The sequence below is a fragment of the Podarcis melisellensis genome, assembly GCF_964234715.1.
Source record: "Podarcis melisellensis genome assembly, chromosome: 17".
In the NCBI taxonomy this organism is placed as follows: Eukaryota; Metazoa; Chordata; class Lepidosauria; order Squamata; family Lacertidae; genus Podarcis; species Podarcis melisellensis.
This window is the reverse complement of record NC_138534.1, coordinates 31,503,875-31,521,485: the sequence shown is the minus strand read 5'-3', so window position 1 is coordinate 31,521,485 and position 17,611 is coordinate 31,503,875. Positions and strand designations below refer to the sequence as shown.

The 17,611-nt window shown below is 43.5% G+C and overlaps 1 protein-coding gene across 2 annotated transcripts in view; it reads left to right on the top strand.

The window, feature by feature from the left end:
* PIGG (phosphatidylinositol glycan anchor biosynthesis class G (EMM blood group)) overlaps positions 1-17,611 on the top strand; it is a 55,228-nt gene that overhangs the window by 20,418 nt on the left and 17,199 nt on the right. The window contains exons 9-11 of one of the 2 annotated variants that reach the window (XM_081893914.1): positions 894-1,348; positions 4,248-4,439; positions 13,214-13,523. In XM_081893914.1, coding sequence (XP_081750040.1) covers positions 894-1,348; positions 4,248-4,439; positions 13,214-13,523 — 957 coding nt within the window. The remainder of the gene's footprint in view (positions 1-893; positions 1,349-4,247; positions 4,440-13,213; positions 13,524-17,611) is intronic. The other variant, XM_081893915.1, reaches the window with a different exon arrangement.

Genomic DNA, 17,611 nt, shown 5'->3' with positions numbered 1-17,611 from the left:
TCTTATTAGTGTTCAGATGATATCCCTTTATTTTACTTGACTGCGCTTTTCCAGAGTTGTTTTCTTTTTTGTAGAGCTAAGCCAGTATTTCTCAAACTTGGGACTACAACTCCCATCATCCCTAGCTAGTCAGGAACGATAGGAGTTGTAGTCCAACAACCACTGGGGACCCAAATTTGAGAAACACTGAGCTAAGTGAACTTCAGTTTGCTAAAAAAGGGTGCACTCAAGGATTTCGGAAGAGCTATCCTTAAACCGGGTTACTCTACAGCAATTAACATATAAAATAGCCATTTCCGAGGTAGCCTTGCCTGGCGGCTTCTTAGGAAATAAACCCATAGCTTTAGTATGAGAAATGTAATAACCAGCGGATCAATATTATTCTTGCTGCAGCTGTGAAGCTAAATGAACAACTGTAGATGGCTGGGTTTTTTCCCTTGCATTGCAACACGCTGGAAAATGGGTAGATTTAAAGAGATCAGAGAAACGGCTCCCTACTTACCTCCTTTAGAATTTTATGATTGCGAAAAGGTTTTCTATTTTTAGTTCCACATCGAGGCACTTCATACTCAGTCGCGTGGCTAGAGAGACAATGCGAACTTTACATGGTAATGCCGGTTATTCAGAGAGGAGCCCTGCACACTCCTTGAACGGGAACGCACAGCCGTTTCAATGGCACAATTAACCGAATGTTGACAGCAACTCTGAATTACGCTGAAATTAACCTTGTTTTGGGCTAGGAATGTAGGAGAATTACATAAAACGTAACAAAAATACCGTTGTCGTTGAAGAAGCCAATGCATGCAATTTTATATGCTGGCGGGCTCTAATGATGCGTTGGATTCTTTCCAAATTATATCGCCAACACATTTTTCTCCCTCCCCTCTTCACAGAATCCAGCTGCCGCTACTTCCAGCTGGTCTGAATTTGATGTGCTTATCCTGGCAGGCACCGTTGGCCATGTGTCAAGTCTGGGCGCTAGCAGCTTCATTGAAGAGGAGCACCAAACTTGGTACTTCCTCGTCAGTACCCTCTGCCTTGCCCTCTGCCAGGAGACCTGCAGGCACTATTTCCTGGCTAAAGACTGCGATCTTCAGCTTCCCTCTTCAGCCAAAGCAAACCCTGAAGAAGTCCAAGGAGCCCACCACCACAGGGGTGATGCTGGCTACCTGCAGGACGCCCCGAAAACGGGCAAGGCTGCCAACTCCGAGAGCACGAGGGGCTCCGAGAAGTGGATGGCGTTGGCCACTCCATGGGTTGTCCTCGTTTGCTGCCGTCTGCTTCGCTCGCTAAATCAGACTGGGGTTCAGTGGGCTCACAAGCCAGATTTTGGCCACTGGTTGACAAGGTGGGTATTTGAATTGCTCTGTATTTGTTTTTGGCAGGATGGGTGATGAATTAAGGCTTGTACATGGCAATTCACCTGCAGGGAGGTGTAGAATGGCTGGGGAAACCCCAACAGATAGGCAGGGTATAAAATAATAATAATAATAATAATAATAATAATAATAATAATAATAATTATTATTATTATTATTATTATTATTATTATTATTATTATTATTTAGGGAAGCATAACAAACGGTCTTTCTTTTGGGCCACAAGCTACTGATTCTTTATGGATCTTGCAGCTTTATTAGCTGGTATTTGTAATCGTTTGTGTTTCATGCCATGCCTTGGAAGGTTTGCTCATATTTTCTTGGTAACCTCCAGAACAGTAGGTCAGTCATTTACCCTGCTTCACTCGAAGGCTCTGAAAAGTTTGCACAGTTTTTGAAAATTTGGCAGTGGAATGTTCTTCCTCTGTTCACTTTCGCTCTTCCAGGGAGGAAGATGGCGACACCATAGTTTTCTGGGTTAATGACAACGCGGAGGGAGAAAGATGGGAATATACCATTTGGAATATGGCTGGAGGTTCCCTTACCTCCGAAGCCATGGAGCAACAGGCTTTGGCTCTGGAGCACTGTTACTTCATCCCCCCAGCCCGCACTCTACAGACCACTTTGGAAATTACTGCGGGTTTTGTCTCACCACTCAAAGTGCTTTTGTTCTACACATCAAGGCACAGCTTCACCACCAGCGTCACAGTCAGAACAAGCGCCATCTTATGAAAATCCTGGCGCTCATGGCCAAAGCAGCCTCTATGCCAGTCTCTACAGCGATTCTCAACCTGTGGGTCCCCAGATGTTGTTGGACTACAACTCCCATCATCCCTGAGCTCTGGCCTTGCTAGCTAGGGGTGATGGGAGTTGTAGTTCAACAACATCTGGGGACCCACAGGTTGAGAAAGGCTGCTCTAGAATGAATGAGTTCAGGGCCTAGCAACAGCTAATCCAACAACAGCCAAGGACCCCAAATTTGAGAAACATTGGACCAAGCTAGTCTTCCCCATGACTTTCCTTTCTATCTCCAGTTAGCCAATGGGGTGCTGAGCCTGAGTGTATTACTTAAGGCCGCTAAATGAGTTCACGACAGAGGCCAGATTTGAACTGGCGGCTTCCTGGTTCACTGTTTAATCATGAAGCTGCTCTAGCTCTACTTGGTAGTTAGATGTATAGAATTGTAGAGTTCAAAGCAACCCAAAGGATCATCTATTCCAGTGTTTCCCAAACTTGGATCGCCAGCTGTTTAGTGAACTACAGTTCCCATCCTCCCTGACCATGGGTCCTACTAGCTTGGGATGATGGGAGTTGTAGTCCAAAAACCTCTGGAGATCCAAGTTTGGGAAACCCTGATCTAGTTCAGCCCCTTGCAGTGCAGTTGTATCTATTTGATGCTTTGCAAAAGACTGGAACAATCTTCCTTTGCATCTGCTTGCTTTCTTTTTAAAAAGTTTCCTTTGGCATCTAGGAAATAGTTACCTGCTCTTAGGTGGAAAAATTATGCTTTCTGAGATAATTTACCAATCCTTAACTACAGACTTATTTCCAACGGACTCGCTTGGCCTGTGAAAGAAGATTTTTAAAGCAAGCCTAAAAGTGAAGGCTTAAGTGTCAGCTGCCGTTGTGTAGCAGCCCACCCTAAATCTGCAGTGAAGCTGCCTTATACGGAGTCCGACCATTGGTTTACACAACCTCACTCTAGCTCTCCAGGTTTTTGGGCAAGGTCTATCCCAGCCCTACCTAGAGACACCAGGATTGGGACCTTCTGAACGTCAAGGAGATGTTCTATCACTGAGCTATGACACTTCCCTGTTATATTCATGTGCAAAAATAAGGTAGGGGGGGAGGAAGGTGCCAGGCACCCAGAATGAATGCCATGGCATAAATAGCTCTCTGTGCTCCGTGCTAAAAATACAGCGAAAACTCTGCTCCAAGGCAATCCAAATTCTGTGATGCAAAAAAGAAAAAAAGCTGAATTATGTCGCTTGTATAAATTAGGCCAGTTTGTGAGATTTCTCTAGTTTTGCATAACACTGTGCTTGATACTATTTTAATTTATTTATTTTTGCGTTGGATATTCTGCTTCCGCTAATTGTGATGAGGGCCAAGGAGCTGGAGCTCGTGACTTCTGAAATTTCACCAGGTGTTGGCACTGCACTTTGAAGAATATATTTGCAACCCGAATGGCTAGAAAGCTGCTCTTTTGCTGGAGCAGGGATTGGGGGGGGGGAAGCAAAGCCCTTTTACAAATGGTGCTTGGAACATTTGACTACCCCAAGCACAATTCCAATTTTCTCAGGGTAGTAAAATTGTCCCCAAGCAGATCCACGTGTGTGATATCAGAAGAAATGTATTAAGGCTGCAATCCTGAACCCACCTACCTGTGTGTGTAAACCCTATTGAGTTTAGTAGGGCTTACTTCTGAGTAGACATGGTTAGGTTTGTGCTGTAATTCTTCTTTGGATTACCTTTTGTTGGGAAAACCCCCAATGGGGCAATAAATCCCAATAATTTACACTGGCTGGGGCAAATATATCTAGTTATAATTAGCTGTATCTGTATCTATCTGTTTCTAAGGTTTAGGATAGGGAGAATTCCTCTGCTGTAATCAAGAGGCAATTTTTTAATAATAAGAAGTGTCTGGAACAATGTGACAAAATGAAGTAATATGTAATTTAGACAAATGCATATATATCAGGGTATGAGATTTGCTGTTTTTAGGTTGAAACTAGTTAACTCTTTAACCTCCTTCCCAATAAACAACTTTATTGCAGATCCAACCAACCAACAATTTCAAAAAATGAACTTGCAGTAGCTGAATCTGTTAAAATGGATCTAATTGAAATTATTCTTGTGTTTTTGCAGTTCTGAACATAAAGCTGAACTTTCTCTCGTGGCATCTGTATCTCTAGTTATGATTTTTATTCTTGTGCAGCGGAGATGTTCTCTGGTTTCAAAAATAGCAATGGCACTTGGACTCTTGGGAGTGTACAGTTACCGGGCAGCCATTGGAAATGTGGAATTTCCATGGCAACGAGACAGCAAAGATATTTCAAAGTAAGTTCATTAGCAGCTATGTAAATGTACTTAACACTGCAAGGTCTAAAAGGAAATGTTATACGAGCGAGCGGTGTGTTGGTTTGGGCATGAGCCTTAAGAGCTGCTGGAGGTTGCCAGGGACCATTGCAAAATGGGAAGCCTCTGTAAGACTGTTCTGCCTTGCTCAGACCACACCTGCAATACTGTGTCCAGTTCTGGGCACCACAATTTAAGAAGGAAATTGACAAGCTGGAATGTGTGCAGAGGAGGGTGACCAAGATGATCAAGGGTCTGGAAACCAAGCCTTATGAGCAGTAATTGAGGAACTTGGGTATGTTTAGAGGAGATGTTGTTTAGTCGTTTAGTCGTGTCCGACTCTCTGTGACCCCATGGATCAGAGCACGCCAGGCCCTCCTGTCTTCTACTGCCTCCTGCAGTTTGGTCAGACTCATGCTGGTAGCTTCCACAACACTGTCCAGCCATCTCGTCCTCTGTCGTTCCCTTCTCCTTGTGCCCTCCATCTTTCCCAGCATCAGGGTCTTTTCCAGGGAGTCTTCTCTTCTCATGAGGTGGCCAAAGTATTGGAGCCTCAGCTTCAGGATCTGTCCTTCCAGTGAGCACTCAGGGCTGATTTCCTTAAGAATGGAGAGGTTTGATCTTCTTGCAGTCCATGTTACAAGGAAGGAGTAAACTTCAGGTCCCCTCTAACTCTGCAATTCTGTGATTCTATAATGCACTGTGGTGATGAGGAGGCACCTAGTCAGCTTGGAGATACATGGTTGGCTCATTGCAGGCGACCAGCTGAGTGTTAAACGACAACGCGACGGATAGTTGGGGATCAATTTGACAGCAAGATTCCGCAAATCTCTCCGTTTCCTAGTTGCAGCCACCTGCTCTTTCACAAATGTCTTTGGGGGCTTCTAAGTCGGAAGCATAATCCGCTGAACTTTCAAAGCTGCAGGTTCCGTGTGTGACTCTTCCTCCCTTAAAGCTGATGGCTTAATATCGCCATTACAGTGTGAAGAGCAGCTTAGAGGCATGTGATCTGAGGCTTTTGAAGTACAACAGCTCTTTTTTTAAAATGCATTTTTAACTGGGTTGATATATTATAATCATTTTGTACTGTTATTTAAAATTATCTAGTGTTTTTTATATATACACACACACATATATATATACCGTATTTTTCGCTCTATTGGACGCACCGGACCACAGGACACACCTAGTTTTTAGAGGGGGAAATCAAGGAAAAAATATTTCCCCCCCCCCAGCCCCAAAGAGCGACGGACAGGCTGCGCACTTCCTCTTTAGCCTTGAGCAGCATCTTTAGCCTTGCACAACAGGATGGATCGTGCCCGCTGTCCACCGGGGCTGGACTAGATGACTCCTGGGGTTCCCTTCCAACCCTGCAATTCTGTGACCTCGGAGGTTGTGGGAGGTCTCCACCACTGGAGGCTTTTAAGCAGCGGTTGGGGGACCATCTGTTCTTTAGCTGTGATTCCTACATTGTGAGGGGGCTGGGCTAGATGACCCTTGGATGTCCCTCCCGACTCTATACAGTCCTACACTTCTGCGGCAGGAGATCCACAGCCACTTCACACAATGCCCACTCCCAATTTTCATTGGAGAGACATGTGGCTTCACTGTCTAGGTAGGTACCCCCCTACCTGCCACTCTTCCCCCACCCCACTTAAGCAGAGGGAATTCCTGCCCAGAGAAGCTCCCAGGTGAGGCAAGGGTTAAGATTTACCTCTGGTAAATGGCTTTGTATCCTCTCTTTCCCCCTTTTCTCTTCTTCTTCTATGCTTGTTCCTTCTCTTGTGTTTTGTTTAAACTGCCTCATGGGTAAAATAAAAGCTGCAAAGTTTCCTTTTTTATAATATTCCACCCCACCTCCAAACTAAAACGTTAATCTAGATAAAAACACTGATCCAGAGGAAAATAAGGGGGTGGAGAAAGGACGAAAAAAGAAAAAGAGGTAGAGATAGAGAGATTTTTAAAAAGTTGGCTTCTTTAGCCTTGTGCAGCTGGAGAGGCTGTTGGAGAGGCTGCTAGGCAAAAGAGGAAGCCTGGGCAGCGAGCGGGATGGATCGTGCTCGCTGCCCGGGCTTCCTCTTTAGCCTTGCACAGCCTCCCGCGGCTGGAGAGATTGCTCAAGGCTTTTCTAGAGGAGGGAGAAGGGACTGACTGGCCGCGTCAGTCCCTTCTCCCTCCTGGGGAAAAGCCTGCAAGAGCTGTGTGAAGCTTGTGTGTGGCTCTGGGGGCTTTTCCTGCTTGCCCCCCCCTACATTCGCTCCATAGGATGCACAGACTTTTCCCCTTAGTTTTTAAGACGGAAAAACTGCGTCCTATGGTGCGAAAAATACAGTACATAAATATACACACACGTATATTTATACACACACATACACATATATGTACACACACACATATATTTATACATATACATACATACATACATACATACATATATATACATACATACAGTGGTACCTCAGGTTACATACGCTTCAGGTTACAGGCGCTTCAGGTTACAGACGCTTCAGGTTACAGACTCCGCTAACCCAGAAATAGTGCTTCATGTTAAGAACTTTGCTTCAGGATGAGAACAGAAATCGTGCTCCAGCGGCCAGTAGCAGCGGGAGGCCCCATTAGCTAAAGTGGTGGTTTAGGTTAAGAACAGTTTCAGGTTAAGAACGGACCTCCGGAATGAATTGAGTATTTAACCCGAGGTACCACTGTACACACACACACACACACACACACACACACACACAATAAATTGTATGCCTCCTTGACTGGACTACACCCCAAAAGTTGGCCTATAAATAAGTTCATTAAAAATACAGCAAGAAACTTCTGCTTCTGAACGTCAATGAGAGCACTCATTTTAATAGCTAGAAATCTCGAGAGTGTTTGTAGCTACATGTACGAACTAGAACACTAGCATGCATTCCTGTAACTTTCAAGGAGAGGTGGTTGAACTGATGTTTCCCCTGCAACTAATTGGTGGTCTCTTCATTTATGAAGCAAGTAAGATTTTTAAAAGTAGCTTGGACTTGTGGTCTGTGGAGGTCCTTGTCTCTGATGACACGGCCAAATGTAGCCTTTTCTCATCCCCAGTAAGTCATTTTCCCCAGTTGCATGTACAGCATTTCCCTGTCCTTTTGCCTGATTTTGCTCGATTCATAAAACCAGCAGAGTTGTGCTCAGGTAGTTTGTGGGCAAGACAGGTGGGGTTTGGACCAAGGGAAGAATATTGGTACACAAAGGTGTGAAGACCTGGGATTTGGGTGGGTGAGTGTTATTTGGGTACATGCCATTTTCCCTCTGAATTTTATATTCAGTTGGGGGAATACTGAAAAGGAATCGCTATAAAATACTTTCTCTTTTGAAATGAATAACATGCTTTTTTAAGACAAGGTTTTACTTGCTTTAAAATGTATACTATGAAGAGTTTTATGTAAAATGATCTACAACAACATTAGAAAGTGATGATTTCTGTGTTTGCTGTAACGACATATACACCACTCAAATATAATACAGTCATACCTTGGAAGTCGAACGGAATCCATTCTGGAAGTCCGTTCGACTTCCAAAACGTTCGAAAACCAAATTGTGGCTTCTGATGGGCTGCAGGAAGCCCCGTCAGACATTTGGGTTCCAAAAGAACGTTCACAATCTGGAACAATCACTTCCAGGTTTGCGGCATTCGGGAGCCAAAAGGTCCAAGTTCCAGGGCATTCGGGATTCAAGGTACGACTGTACTGCAAAAGTTTAACTATCTAAATATGCAGCAAGTCATCAACATTATGACTGTGAGACCATTCTTCCAAATAGTACACTTTCTTCCAAATAGTACACTTTCTTTTGTTAATAACAAAATTTCTACTTTCTGTTTTCAACATTTATTTTCCCCAACTTATTATCATTATGATTATTTATTAAATTTATTCAATCCATAGATCTCAGGGCATTCAGCTTATCAGATGACAAACGCTTAAGATACGTGTACTTAAGGTAGCATAGGGCAAAGCACTTTGCAGCTTTCTCTAGTATTTGATCATATATTAGTAATTTTGCTTCTACAGAATAGAGGCATGCTTTTTGAGTCTGCAATTCTTTGTGTGCTTATCATGGGAGAACCTCCCTAAACAGAATGGATTTTACTTCCTAGCAAGCATGCTTAGGACTGCTTTGTGAATTTCATAAACACAGCAAACGGCATACTTTATAAATAATGCATTTTATACTGATAAAGCCATAAAATAAAGGTAGGGTTTATGAGAATGTTAAATATTGCATATATTTCAGTTCCTCTCCCAAACTTGTTTTGGCAGGGATGGGTGAAGAAGAGAGAGAAGCCAATAGGTCCTTTTAAAAAAATAATGACTTCAACATTTTCAGAAAGTTTAAGTCTCTGTTATGTAAGATTTGCAGCATATTGATATAATAGGTATTCAGCGCTGATAATAGAAAGTGGAACTCATTTAGCTGTTTAATTTAGGATTGTATCCAATATTAGTCATACTCTGAGTAAACTCATAAAAATAGGCCAATTAATTCCAGCTGGTCTACTCTGAGTAGGACTTAGTTGGATGCAACCCTTCATTTAAATGACACATTTGTTTATATGGGTTGATTTACTAGTGGCATAGTTTAACTTTTTGGTGGATGTTCCTTAGGGTCAAATGTTTTTCTTTCTTTCTTGAAACAGAACAGAAACGTTATAACTGCTTCAATTGAAACGAGAGGGTATTTTTTAATGCAATTAGAGTAGTGAATGTAACTTCTTTTTGAAATGCCTACCAAAAACCTTCTTCTGACAGCTTAAGTGCAATCAGCATTTTAATTCCAATTATCATAGACTGAAATATAATGTTGTGGTTTTTTTTAAAAAAATCTCTTATCATAGAATTGTACAGTTGGAAAGGGACCCTTTTGTAATTTGCTTAAATTGCTGGTCTTTGGCAATACAGTGGTTTTCAAGATCTCTTTAGATAATGCCAGAGAAATGTTATGCTATCAACTGGAGATGTGAAGGTGCCTTAAAGATAATGGAGTTTGCTAACTGAGCAAGGTTCGGGATACACACACACACACACACACACATATACATATATACATATACATATACATATGTATGTATGTATTCCCTACCTGCCCTTCACCACCAACGTCCCAGGGGGGATTGCCATAGTATAAAAAGACAATACTAAAATCCGTTAAAGCCAACCAACCAAACAAGGAACCTTCCTTTTTAACATGGAGGAAAGCTATTTAGGGGGGAAATAAAAACAAAAACACTTCCTCCCTTTATTTTTTACCGGCAGGGAGCGCTTTCCAGTTTTTTGTTCACATTCCCTGTTTATTTTGCCTGTTAGCAGCCTTTGCATAATTAGCCGACCTCTTGAGAGTTTTTGAGAGCAGGAAGTTCTTCTGAAAGAGTTGGTTTGTGTGCTTGCGAGGGGTTAAAATTGGCTGCAGCCTCAGGCTTCTATCCTTATTTATCAGTGTGTGTGTGTGTGTGTGTGTGTGTGTGTGTTTTAGGGAGGTGGAGGGAGAGAGCAAAACAAACCCTGCAAACTCTTCAAAGTACAGTAGTTGAGCGTCCATTTTGGTGAACATCTGCGGCAAACCCGGAAGTACTGGAACGGGTTACTTCTGGGTTTGCCGCATGCGCAGAAGCACAAATCGCTCCGTGTGTGCGTGTGTGCGCGCAGAGTGTCCCTTTCGTCGAGCGTCCGGGCTCCGGAATGGATCCTGGACACAAAACAAGGTACCACTGTATCTGTAAAGTTCATCTGTGCTTACCCCTGCGAAGCTGTCCAGCTTTTGTTCACCGGTATGTTGAAACACGTATCAAGAGGTTGTTATAATCAGTGTCAGATTTACGTATAAGTTAAACTAGCTATATCTTAGGGCCCCACCCTCTTGGGGGCCCCAAAATTTTTTAAAGAAAAAACAAGCCTGGATGTACATTTCCAAAATATAAGATAAAAAACAAATAGAATAGAACCTACATACAGTTAGAGCTTAATAATTATTTCATTATTAATATACTTCTTTTTAATTGCATTTCACTATTAATATACTTCTTCTTAATTGTATTTCAGTTCAACACTTAATTTGATAAAATACATATTTTGTTATGTGCAAATGGCTTTATATACCTATTAGGTCCATAAATTACCATATAGCATATATTCAACACAAAAAACAGTGACAATTTGTTGTTGACAAAGGACAGCTGGACATATAAAGGGCCCCATTACCTTCAGTAGCTTAGGGCCTCATCAAACCTAAATCCAGCCCTGATTATAATACTGGTATGGCAATTTATCGCACACCTCTAGTAGCAGACGAGATGCTTTGAATGTTAGCATTACCTCTACTTCCTTTCAGTGTTCAGGTACAGGACGGTGCGCAGGTGAGTTCTGGACATGTCACACTGAGGTGTACCAGGCCTCTTCAGTGCTCCTCATGAATGCAATGGGAGCCTAGGACATGCTGGCAGCTCGATGGCAGATATACAGGTTTCCTCAGCAGATAAGCCAAAGTTTTTCTTGGCAATAAAAAGTTTGAAAGCCCCTGAGTATAATGGGTTTGGCTGCAGCCATCGTTGAAACCGGCGTGTGATTTTAAGTCTAGTTGTTTAAAGCTCTGGCTTCTCTCGCCTTTTCTTGCTCCGATTCCCCAAAACCATTAGAAAGTGCAATTCATCAGGTAATGGTGGTTTACAGAATAACAGGTCCTTTATGCACCCCGGTTGTGTACAAAAATCCAATTCCTGCTGATGTTCAAAAGGCATGTGAATAGTGGAAATCAGCCCGTCAACACCTTCCCCTTATTTTTAGCCCTCCCATCCCTCTTGAAGTATTTGAAGGAGTTCAGCAGGGGTCTGATTGCCTTCAAATTCAACATCCTCCTTCAAAGTGATTTCCAGAGAAAGAAAGGGAGATAAAGGCCCTGTGAGCTTGAGTCAGCTGTTCATTTCTTTGCCTGGGTGCTGGGCGCCAACTCCAGTGAAAGACACCACTGAGAACATGGTCCTTGGATGCAGGAATTGTTACTCCATGCACTATGTTTTGGGTTTAACTGCTAAATCACATGTTTTTATATAGATTTGATGCTAAGACTAGTACTCTTTACCTCTAATATTGTTTCTATGAATTGCTTGTCATTAGCATTCCTTGGGGCGGGGGTCCAGTATCCCAAGATTCTGCTATGAGAGGTGGAGGTAGACCTCCCCCCCAAAACCCCTGGATCCAGCAAGTGTTAAGATATAAGTCAGGCTAGCTTCCTGTTGAGGCGATTGCCTGGGCGATGGTCCATTAAGGGGATCAAAGGAATGGGGCTCTGTGCTTGGTGCAGGTACCTTACCCCACTTTGTGGGTAGTTGGAAAGACAAAGCTGGGGATGAGAGCAAAGAGTTGTCAGTGATGTGAGCTTAGAAGCAAAGCAGCAAACTGGGAACTGAGAGACAGCCAGCTGTGGCTTTGGGGGAAGCAAGGCCCTCTTGGGTGCAAATGCTGTGAACCCCTTAAACAATATAACAGAAAGACACCACAGTCTCCACTGTGCCTCATTCCAAAGGAAACACAGACCCTGGGTAAGTGCCTGGTACCCCTGGAATCTCGCACTGCTCGCTTGGATAGTGGGGTGGCACGCAGCAATACTTTTTGCACTGAGGGTAGGAATGGTTAGGATCGCACTATAAATTTCTAGTCCTTACCAATGGAGATGTGATGGCAGTGTATGAAATAAGAGGTGAAATGACCCCAAATCTTTTAAACACCCACTCTTTCAAAGTTTGAACAGACTTTGGATGGAGCTGTTGAAATTTTGAAAGAGTGGGTGTTCCAAAGATTTGGGGTTTACTCAGAAATAATTCCTGCTGAGTTCAGTGTCCATTGTTCTTTGGCAAATGTGCACAGGATTGCAGCTTTAGGTTTCGTCATGGGAATAACATCTCCATAATGGATATAAAGGCTCCAGATTTCCATAGCTGAATAAACATACAGGGTTATGGTTGAGAGTTATAGAACAGGATGTTCTGAGGGGAAATTTTACTCAGCATCCCATCAGGGTTCAAAATCAGCAGGGCGCTAGGCACATTTTGTGCCTAAAGATTCTCCATTTCTGAGCACCTCACAGAGTCTGGGTGCCATTTTTTGCACCCGGCTGATACTCAAGGATTACAGAAATGTATGTGCTTTGAAGCCTCAAAGTGTATTTTAAGGACAGACAATATGTTAAGGAGTTTTAACAATAAAGTGTAGAGTGTTTTCAAAACTGAAGTATGCTACCAATTTTTTTTTCTTGTAAACACCAAATTAAACATGTATTAACAATTTCTGTTAACAATGTGATGTTAACAATGTGAATTGCATATTAATTCTTGCTTATCAAAATAATAAATAAAAAGTGTTGCTGACCGCCCCACCCCGTGACGACTAGACATTCTGTTTGGGTCCCCACAACCCAAGTCCCAGAAGCCATTTGGCTCCTAGCTTTTCTATCCCAGTTACTAACACTGCATCCCATGGGGGTACAATCCACCAGGAAGATTTCCACACAGAACTCTTTGATTTATTCCAGTCACTTCTTGTTAATGTCTTGTTCCATTGGTAATGCCACCCCAAAACCCATTGCCTTGCTTTGCTTCCTGGATGGGCCTACTTTGGACTCTTCATTCCTCCAGGAATATTTATTTATTCTAGTTTTAACAGAAGCAGATTTTTGGACCCATCAGATGCTGAATTTGTTCTATCTTTTCTCTCCCATTTTAGGGGCATAATTGAAGCACGTTTCGTCTATGTCTTTGTTCTTGGCATCGTCTTCACAGGCACCAAAGACTTGCTCAAATCTCAGGTTCTCTCGACAGACGCTAAGACAAAGTTTATAGGATTGTGGGAAATCTACAGTGGGTTGGTCCTGCTGGCTGCGCTCTTACTCAGGCCTCACAACTTGCCCGTGTTGGTCTTCTGTCTTCTCATCCAAGCCATGATGACAAAGTACGTCTGGAAGCCGCTGGAGTTTGATGCAGCTCAAGTTACCATCATGCATTACTGGTTTGGACAAGCATTTTTCTTTTTCCAGGTAAGCGCATATTGTCTTCAGAAGGAACGTACTTCCTCGGTTGTAGCCAGTTTCTTGTTTCAGTTCAGATGCTTGCCTCTTAGGCGATAAACTCTTGACCAGGAACTAGGTCTACATTGAGAATGGAACCTTGAACACAGGTTGGCAGGGCCCATTGCTGCAGCTGTTGTTATCTGCACACATGCCATTTCCCTTGTGGGAGTGGTTCAAAGAGTTAAAGAGGCCAGATTCATCTATGGTGCCTCCAGTTGATTACAGTGATACCTCGGGTTAAGTACTTAAATCCGTTCTTAACCTGAAACTGTTCTTAACCTGAAGCACCACTTTAGCTAATGGGGCCTCCCGCTGCTGCTGCGCCGCTGTCATGCGATTTCTGTTCTCATCCTGAAGCAAAGTTCTTTATCCGAGGTAATATTTCTGGGTTAGCGGAGTCTATAACCTGAAGCGTATGTAACCTGAAGCGTATGTAACCCAAGGTACCACTGTATTTCTGTCCAAAAGTGATCTGGGGCCAAGATACTTCCTCCTATCTGCACGATTCTTATGCCCCGGTACATCTCAGTTTTATGTGGTGGTGGATGACCTTAAGAAATTTGTTTGAGGGAGACCAGAATCATCAGGTTTTTTTCCATGCAAGTCTTTGGCTTGAAAGAAACCCATGTGGTTGTCCTTTTTGGGCTTTCAGGGAGCATTTAAAACCTTCCTCTTCATGTTTTTTTGTTTTTGTTTTTAATATTTTAATATTTTAGCAAGCTGATCGATGGTTCGTATTTATATTTTGTTTACTGCTTAATGCTCGTCAGAATTAAATTTTTGTTTTTCATTTGCTGGACCGAAAAGCAGTCTATGGAAATGAATTACTGGGTGTTTTGTGTAGCATTGTGGCAACCTTGGGTTTCTAGGCAAGCTCTGTTTTCATTCAAAGCATTTAAAAAGACCTCTCGCTTCTAAAGAGACTTTAAGCCACTTACCAAGAAATTTCAGCCATGGCAACAATGGCCAGATCTTGCCAGCTTTAATTCAATTTATGAAAATTCAGATTGAGTCCTTTTCAAAGGTTAATTGTAGTTCTGCTTAAATGCAACCTTCATATGGAAAGCAGAGAAGTGGCATGAAGAATTTCTGTAGTGGCTATTGTACCTTTGTACTACAAAAATGTTTGCCTGTGGAGACTGGCAATTAAGTTTTGAAGAACTGAAAGTCCCAAAATACAGATGATCCTCCTTTATAGTGGAGAACATACTAATGTGTGTGGAATACAAGAAGTGTATGTGGTTTTAGGGGAGGGGTAGTTCCTCTGGTGGAGGACATATTGTGCTCCTTCTGGGATATTTCTTCCACCTTTGATCCCAACCCTGCACTCACCTTTCACCTGCAGCTGCCAGAAGCTGCCAGCATATGACAGCGGCCACACCTTGGGAAATGGCTTTGACCGGCTGGTTAAACCAGGTGAGGTTAGCTGATGGGTCTCAAAGATTTGATGATTTAAGCATGCAAAGACAGGCCCGGCAGATTGAACAGACTAGACCAAAGGTGTGGGTCTAATGGTCAAGAAAGTGGTTTCTACACTTGTAAGGGGTAGATGGGGCTTGTCAAGTTGGAAGGGTAGCCCATCTAGGAGAAGAAAAACTGATCCCAACCTCTGCTGCCTTGTGGCTATACTCATTCATGAGATCAGCTTCAGGAGTAAACCCTGAGGAAAAATCTGTACCCACTACCTTGTGGGACATCTTCAGGAGAAGAAAAGGCAAAGGAGTTGTTGTTGTTGTTGTTGTTGTTTAGTCATTTAGTCGTGTCCGACTCTTCGTTACCCCATGGACCAGAGCACGCCAGGCACTCCTGTCTTCCACTGCCGCCCGCAGTTTGGTCAAACTCATGCTGGTAGCTTCCAGAACAGTGTCCAGCCATCTCGTCCTCTGTCGTCCCCTTCTCCTTGTGCCCTCCATCTTTCCCAGCATCAGGGTCTTTTCCAGGGAGTCTTCTCTTCTCATTAGGTATTGGAGCCTCAGCTTCACGATCTGTCCTTCCAGTGAGCACTCAGAGCTGATTTCCTTAAGAATGGATAGGTTTGATCTTCTTGCAGTCCATGGGACTCTCAGGAGTCTCCTCCAACACCATAATTCAAAAGCATTCATTCTTCGGCGATCAGCCTTCTTGATGGTCCAGCTCTCACTTCCATACATCACTACTGGGAAAACCATGGCTTTTACTATACGGACCTTTGTTGGCAAGCTGATGTCTCTTATTTTTTAAGATGATGTCTAGGCAGAGGAGTTAACACTACACAAATCCAGAGTGGAGTCTCCAAGGCAGTTGGATGATGTCTCGTATGCCTCCTTCCAGCAACTCCTGCAGCCAAGCTGGTACCAGATGTATTGCTCTGCTTTCCTTTGGATCACATCAACATGGTTGAGAAGGGACTTCCGAGGAAGGCAGCCCAGGACTTCCATAGACACTGCCCAGGCTTGCATGGCAGGGAGATCACTTTTGGTGTTGCTAACACAGCAAAAACAACACAGAAGGCAGCAGTTGTTACCGGTCTTTGCAGCCACAGCAGGCGCTGTGATTCTCCAGTCATTTGACTTCGCCCTCAGAGGCGCACTCCATTGTCTTGAGACAGATGGATGCCAACAACAGCATGAGGAAACGCTCTCTGGTGAATTTCCTGCATGTAAATTTACCACTCAAGTTTTTAAAAGAGGAAATGGGGATTTGCATCCCCTCCACCTGTCCGTCAAGGCACTCAGAACACCTTCTAATAAAATACACGTTCAAGCCAATTCAGAATACTTGGTACAGGATTAGTGGTTCTGGCAACGGAAAGACACCCCTTTATTTTTCCACACCCGATACTTGTTCTTTAAAACCTGTCCTGTTTCCTACTGACACACTGCTAGGCATACATTCTCTTTTGGCTTTGCTTCACTATTAATAGAAGTCCATGCCCTGCACCCAGAAAAGTCATTAAACACTGCCCCCCCCCCGCCTCCATGTTAAAAGAAGCTTGAGCGATTAACAGGCAGTCGGTCTTCATAAAATAGTTCATGTGATCAACCCTGTAACTGAAATTGGAAACGCTTTTAGAAGCCTCAGGAATACTATTTTTGGAATACTCTTAAATTAAACTCTGTGTTGCCATTTTCTCTTGGCTTCTTGTGTAGAATTGCAGGCAATTAAGCAATGCTGGTGAGATGCATATGGTTTCTCTGCAGACTTTCTGTTGCATTAGAGGCTACAGTATATTGGTAGAGTCTTGGTTCATACTTTGGTTTAATTGAATTATCCATCCATGCACCCCTCCTGCGACAGATTGGCTAATGATCCTGAAGTTCTGAGGCAGCAAGTACGAGTAGCTTTTAAAGATCCCATTAAAACCTAATGAAAAGTACTGCTTATATACTTCCCTCCATCTCCCTGTACTTATTTAACGCAAGTTTCCTTTTAGAAAGGAAAGCCTTAAGCTTCTGAAATATTTGGAGGCCTTGCGTTTACAGTGGGGATGTATGTGTGTGTAGAGTTTATAGGGTAGACAGGAGGATGTCTGCTCACCAGACTGCTTGGATGGGATCATGGCGGTGTTAACAGGATACTGTTAGTTCTTAGGGATTGTTTACAGCAGGACCCAAACCAATGGATTCAAGTTACAAGCATGGAGATTCTGGCTAAACACCAGGAAGAACTTTCTGAGGGTAAGAGCTGTTTGACAGTGGAACGAACTCCCTCAGGAGGCAGTGGACTCTCCTTCTTTGGAGGTTCTTAAGCAGGGGTTGGCAAGGTTTACCGGCCATGGGCCAGATCACTCCCACGGAGATCGTCTGTGGGCCGGACTGGCACAGTGCGACACCAAAAATTGCATCTGCGCATGTCTGTGGCGCCATAAACCGCTTCTGCGCATGCCCAGACGCCGGAGATCGCGCTTGCGCAGAAGCGATTTTCGGCGTCTGGACATGCGCAGATGCGATTTTCGGTATCTGCCCGTGCGTAGACATGATTTTTAGTGTCACTTGGGGAATCCCCGCACCGTGCTGACCACTTTAGCGCAGCATGAGGGGGACTCGCCGAGCGGGAGGCTCGGTTCAGGGGCGGCT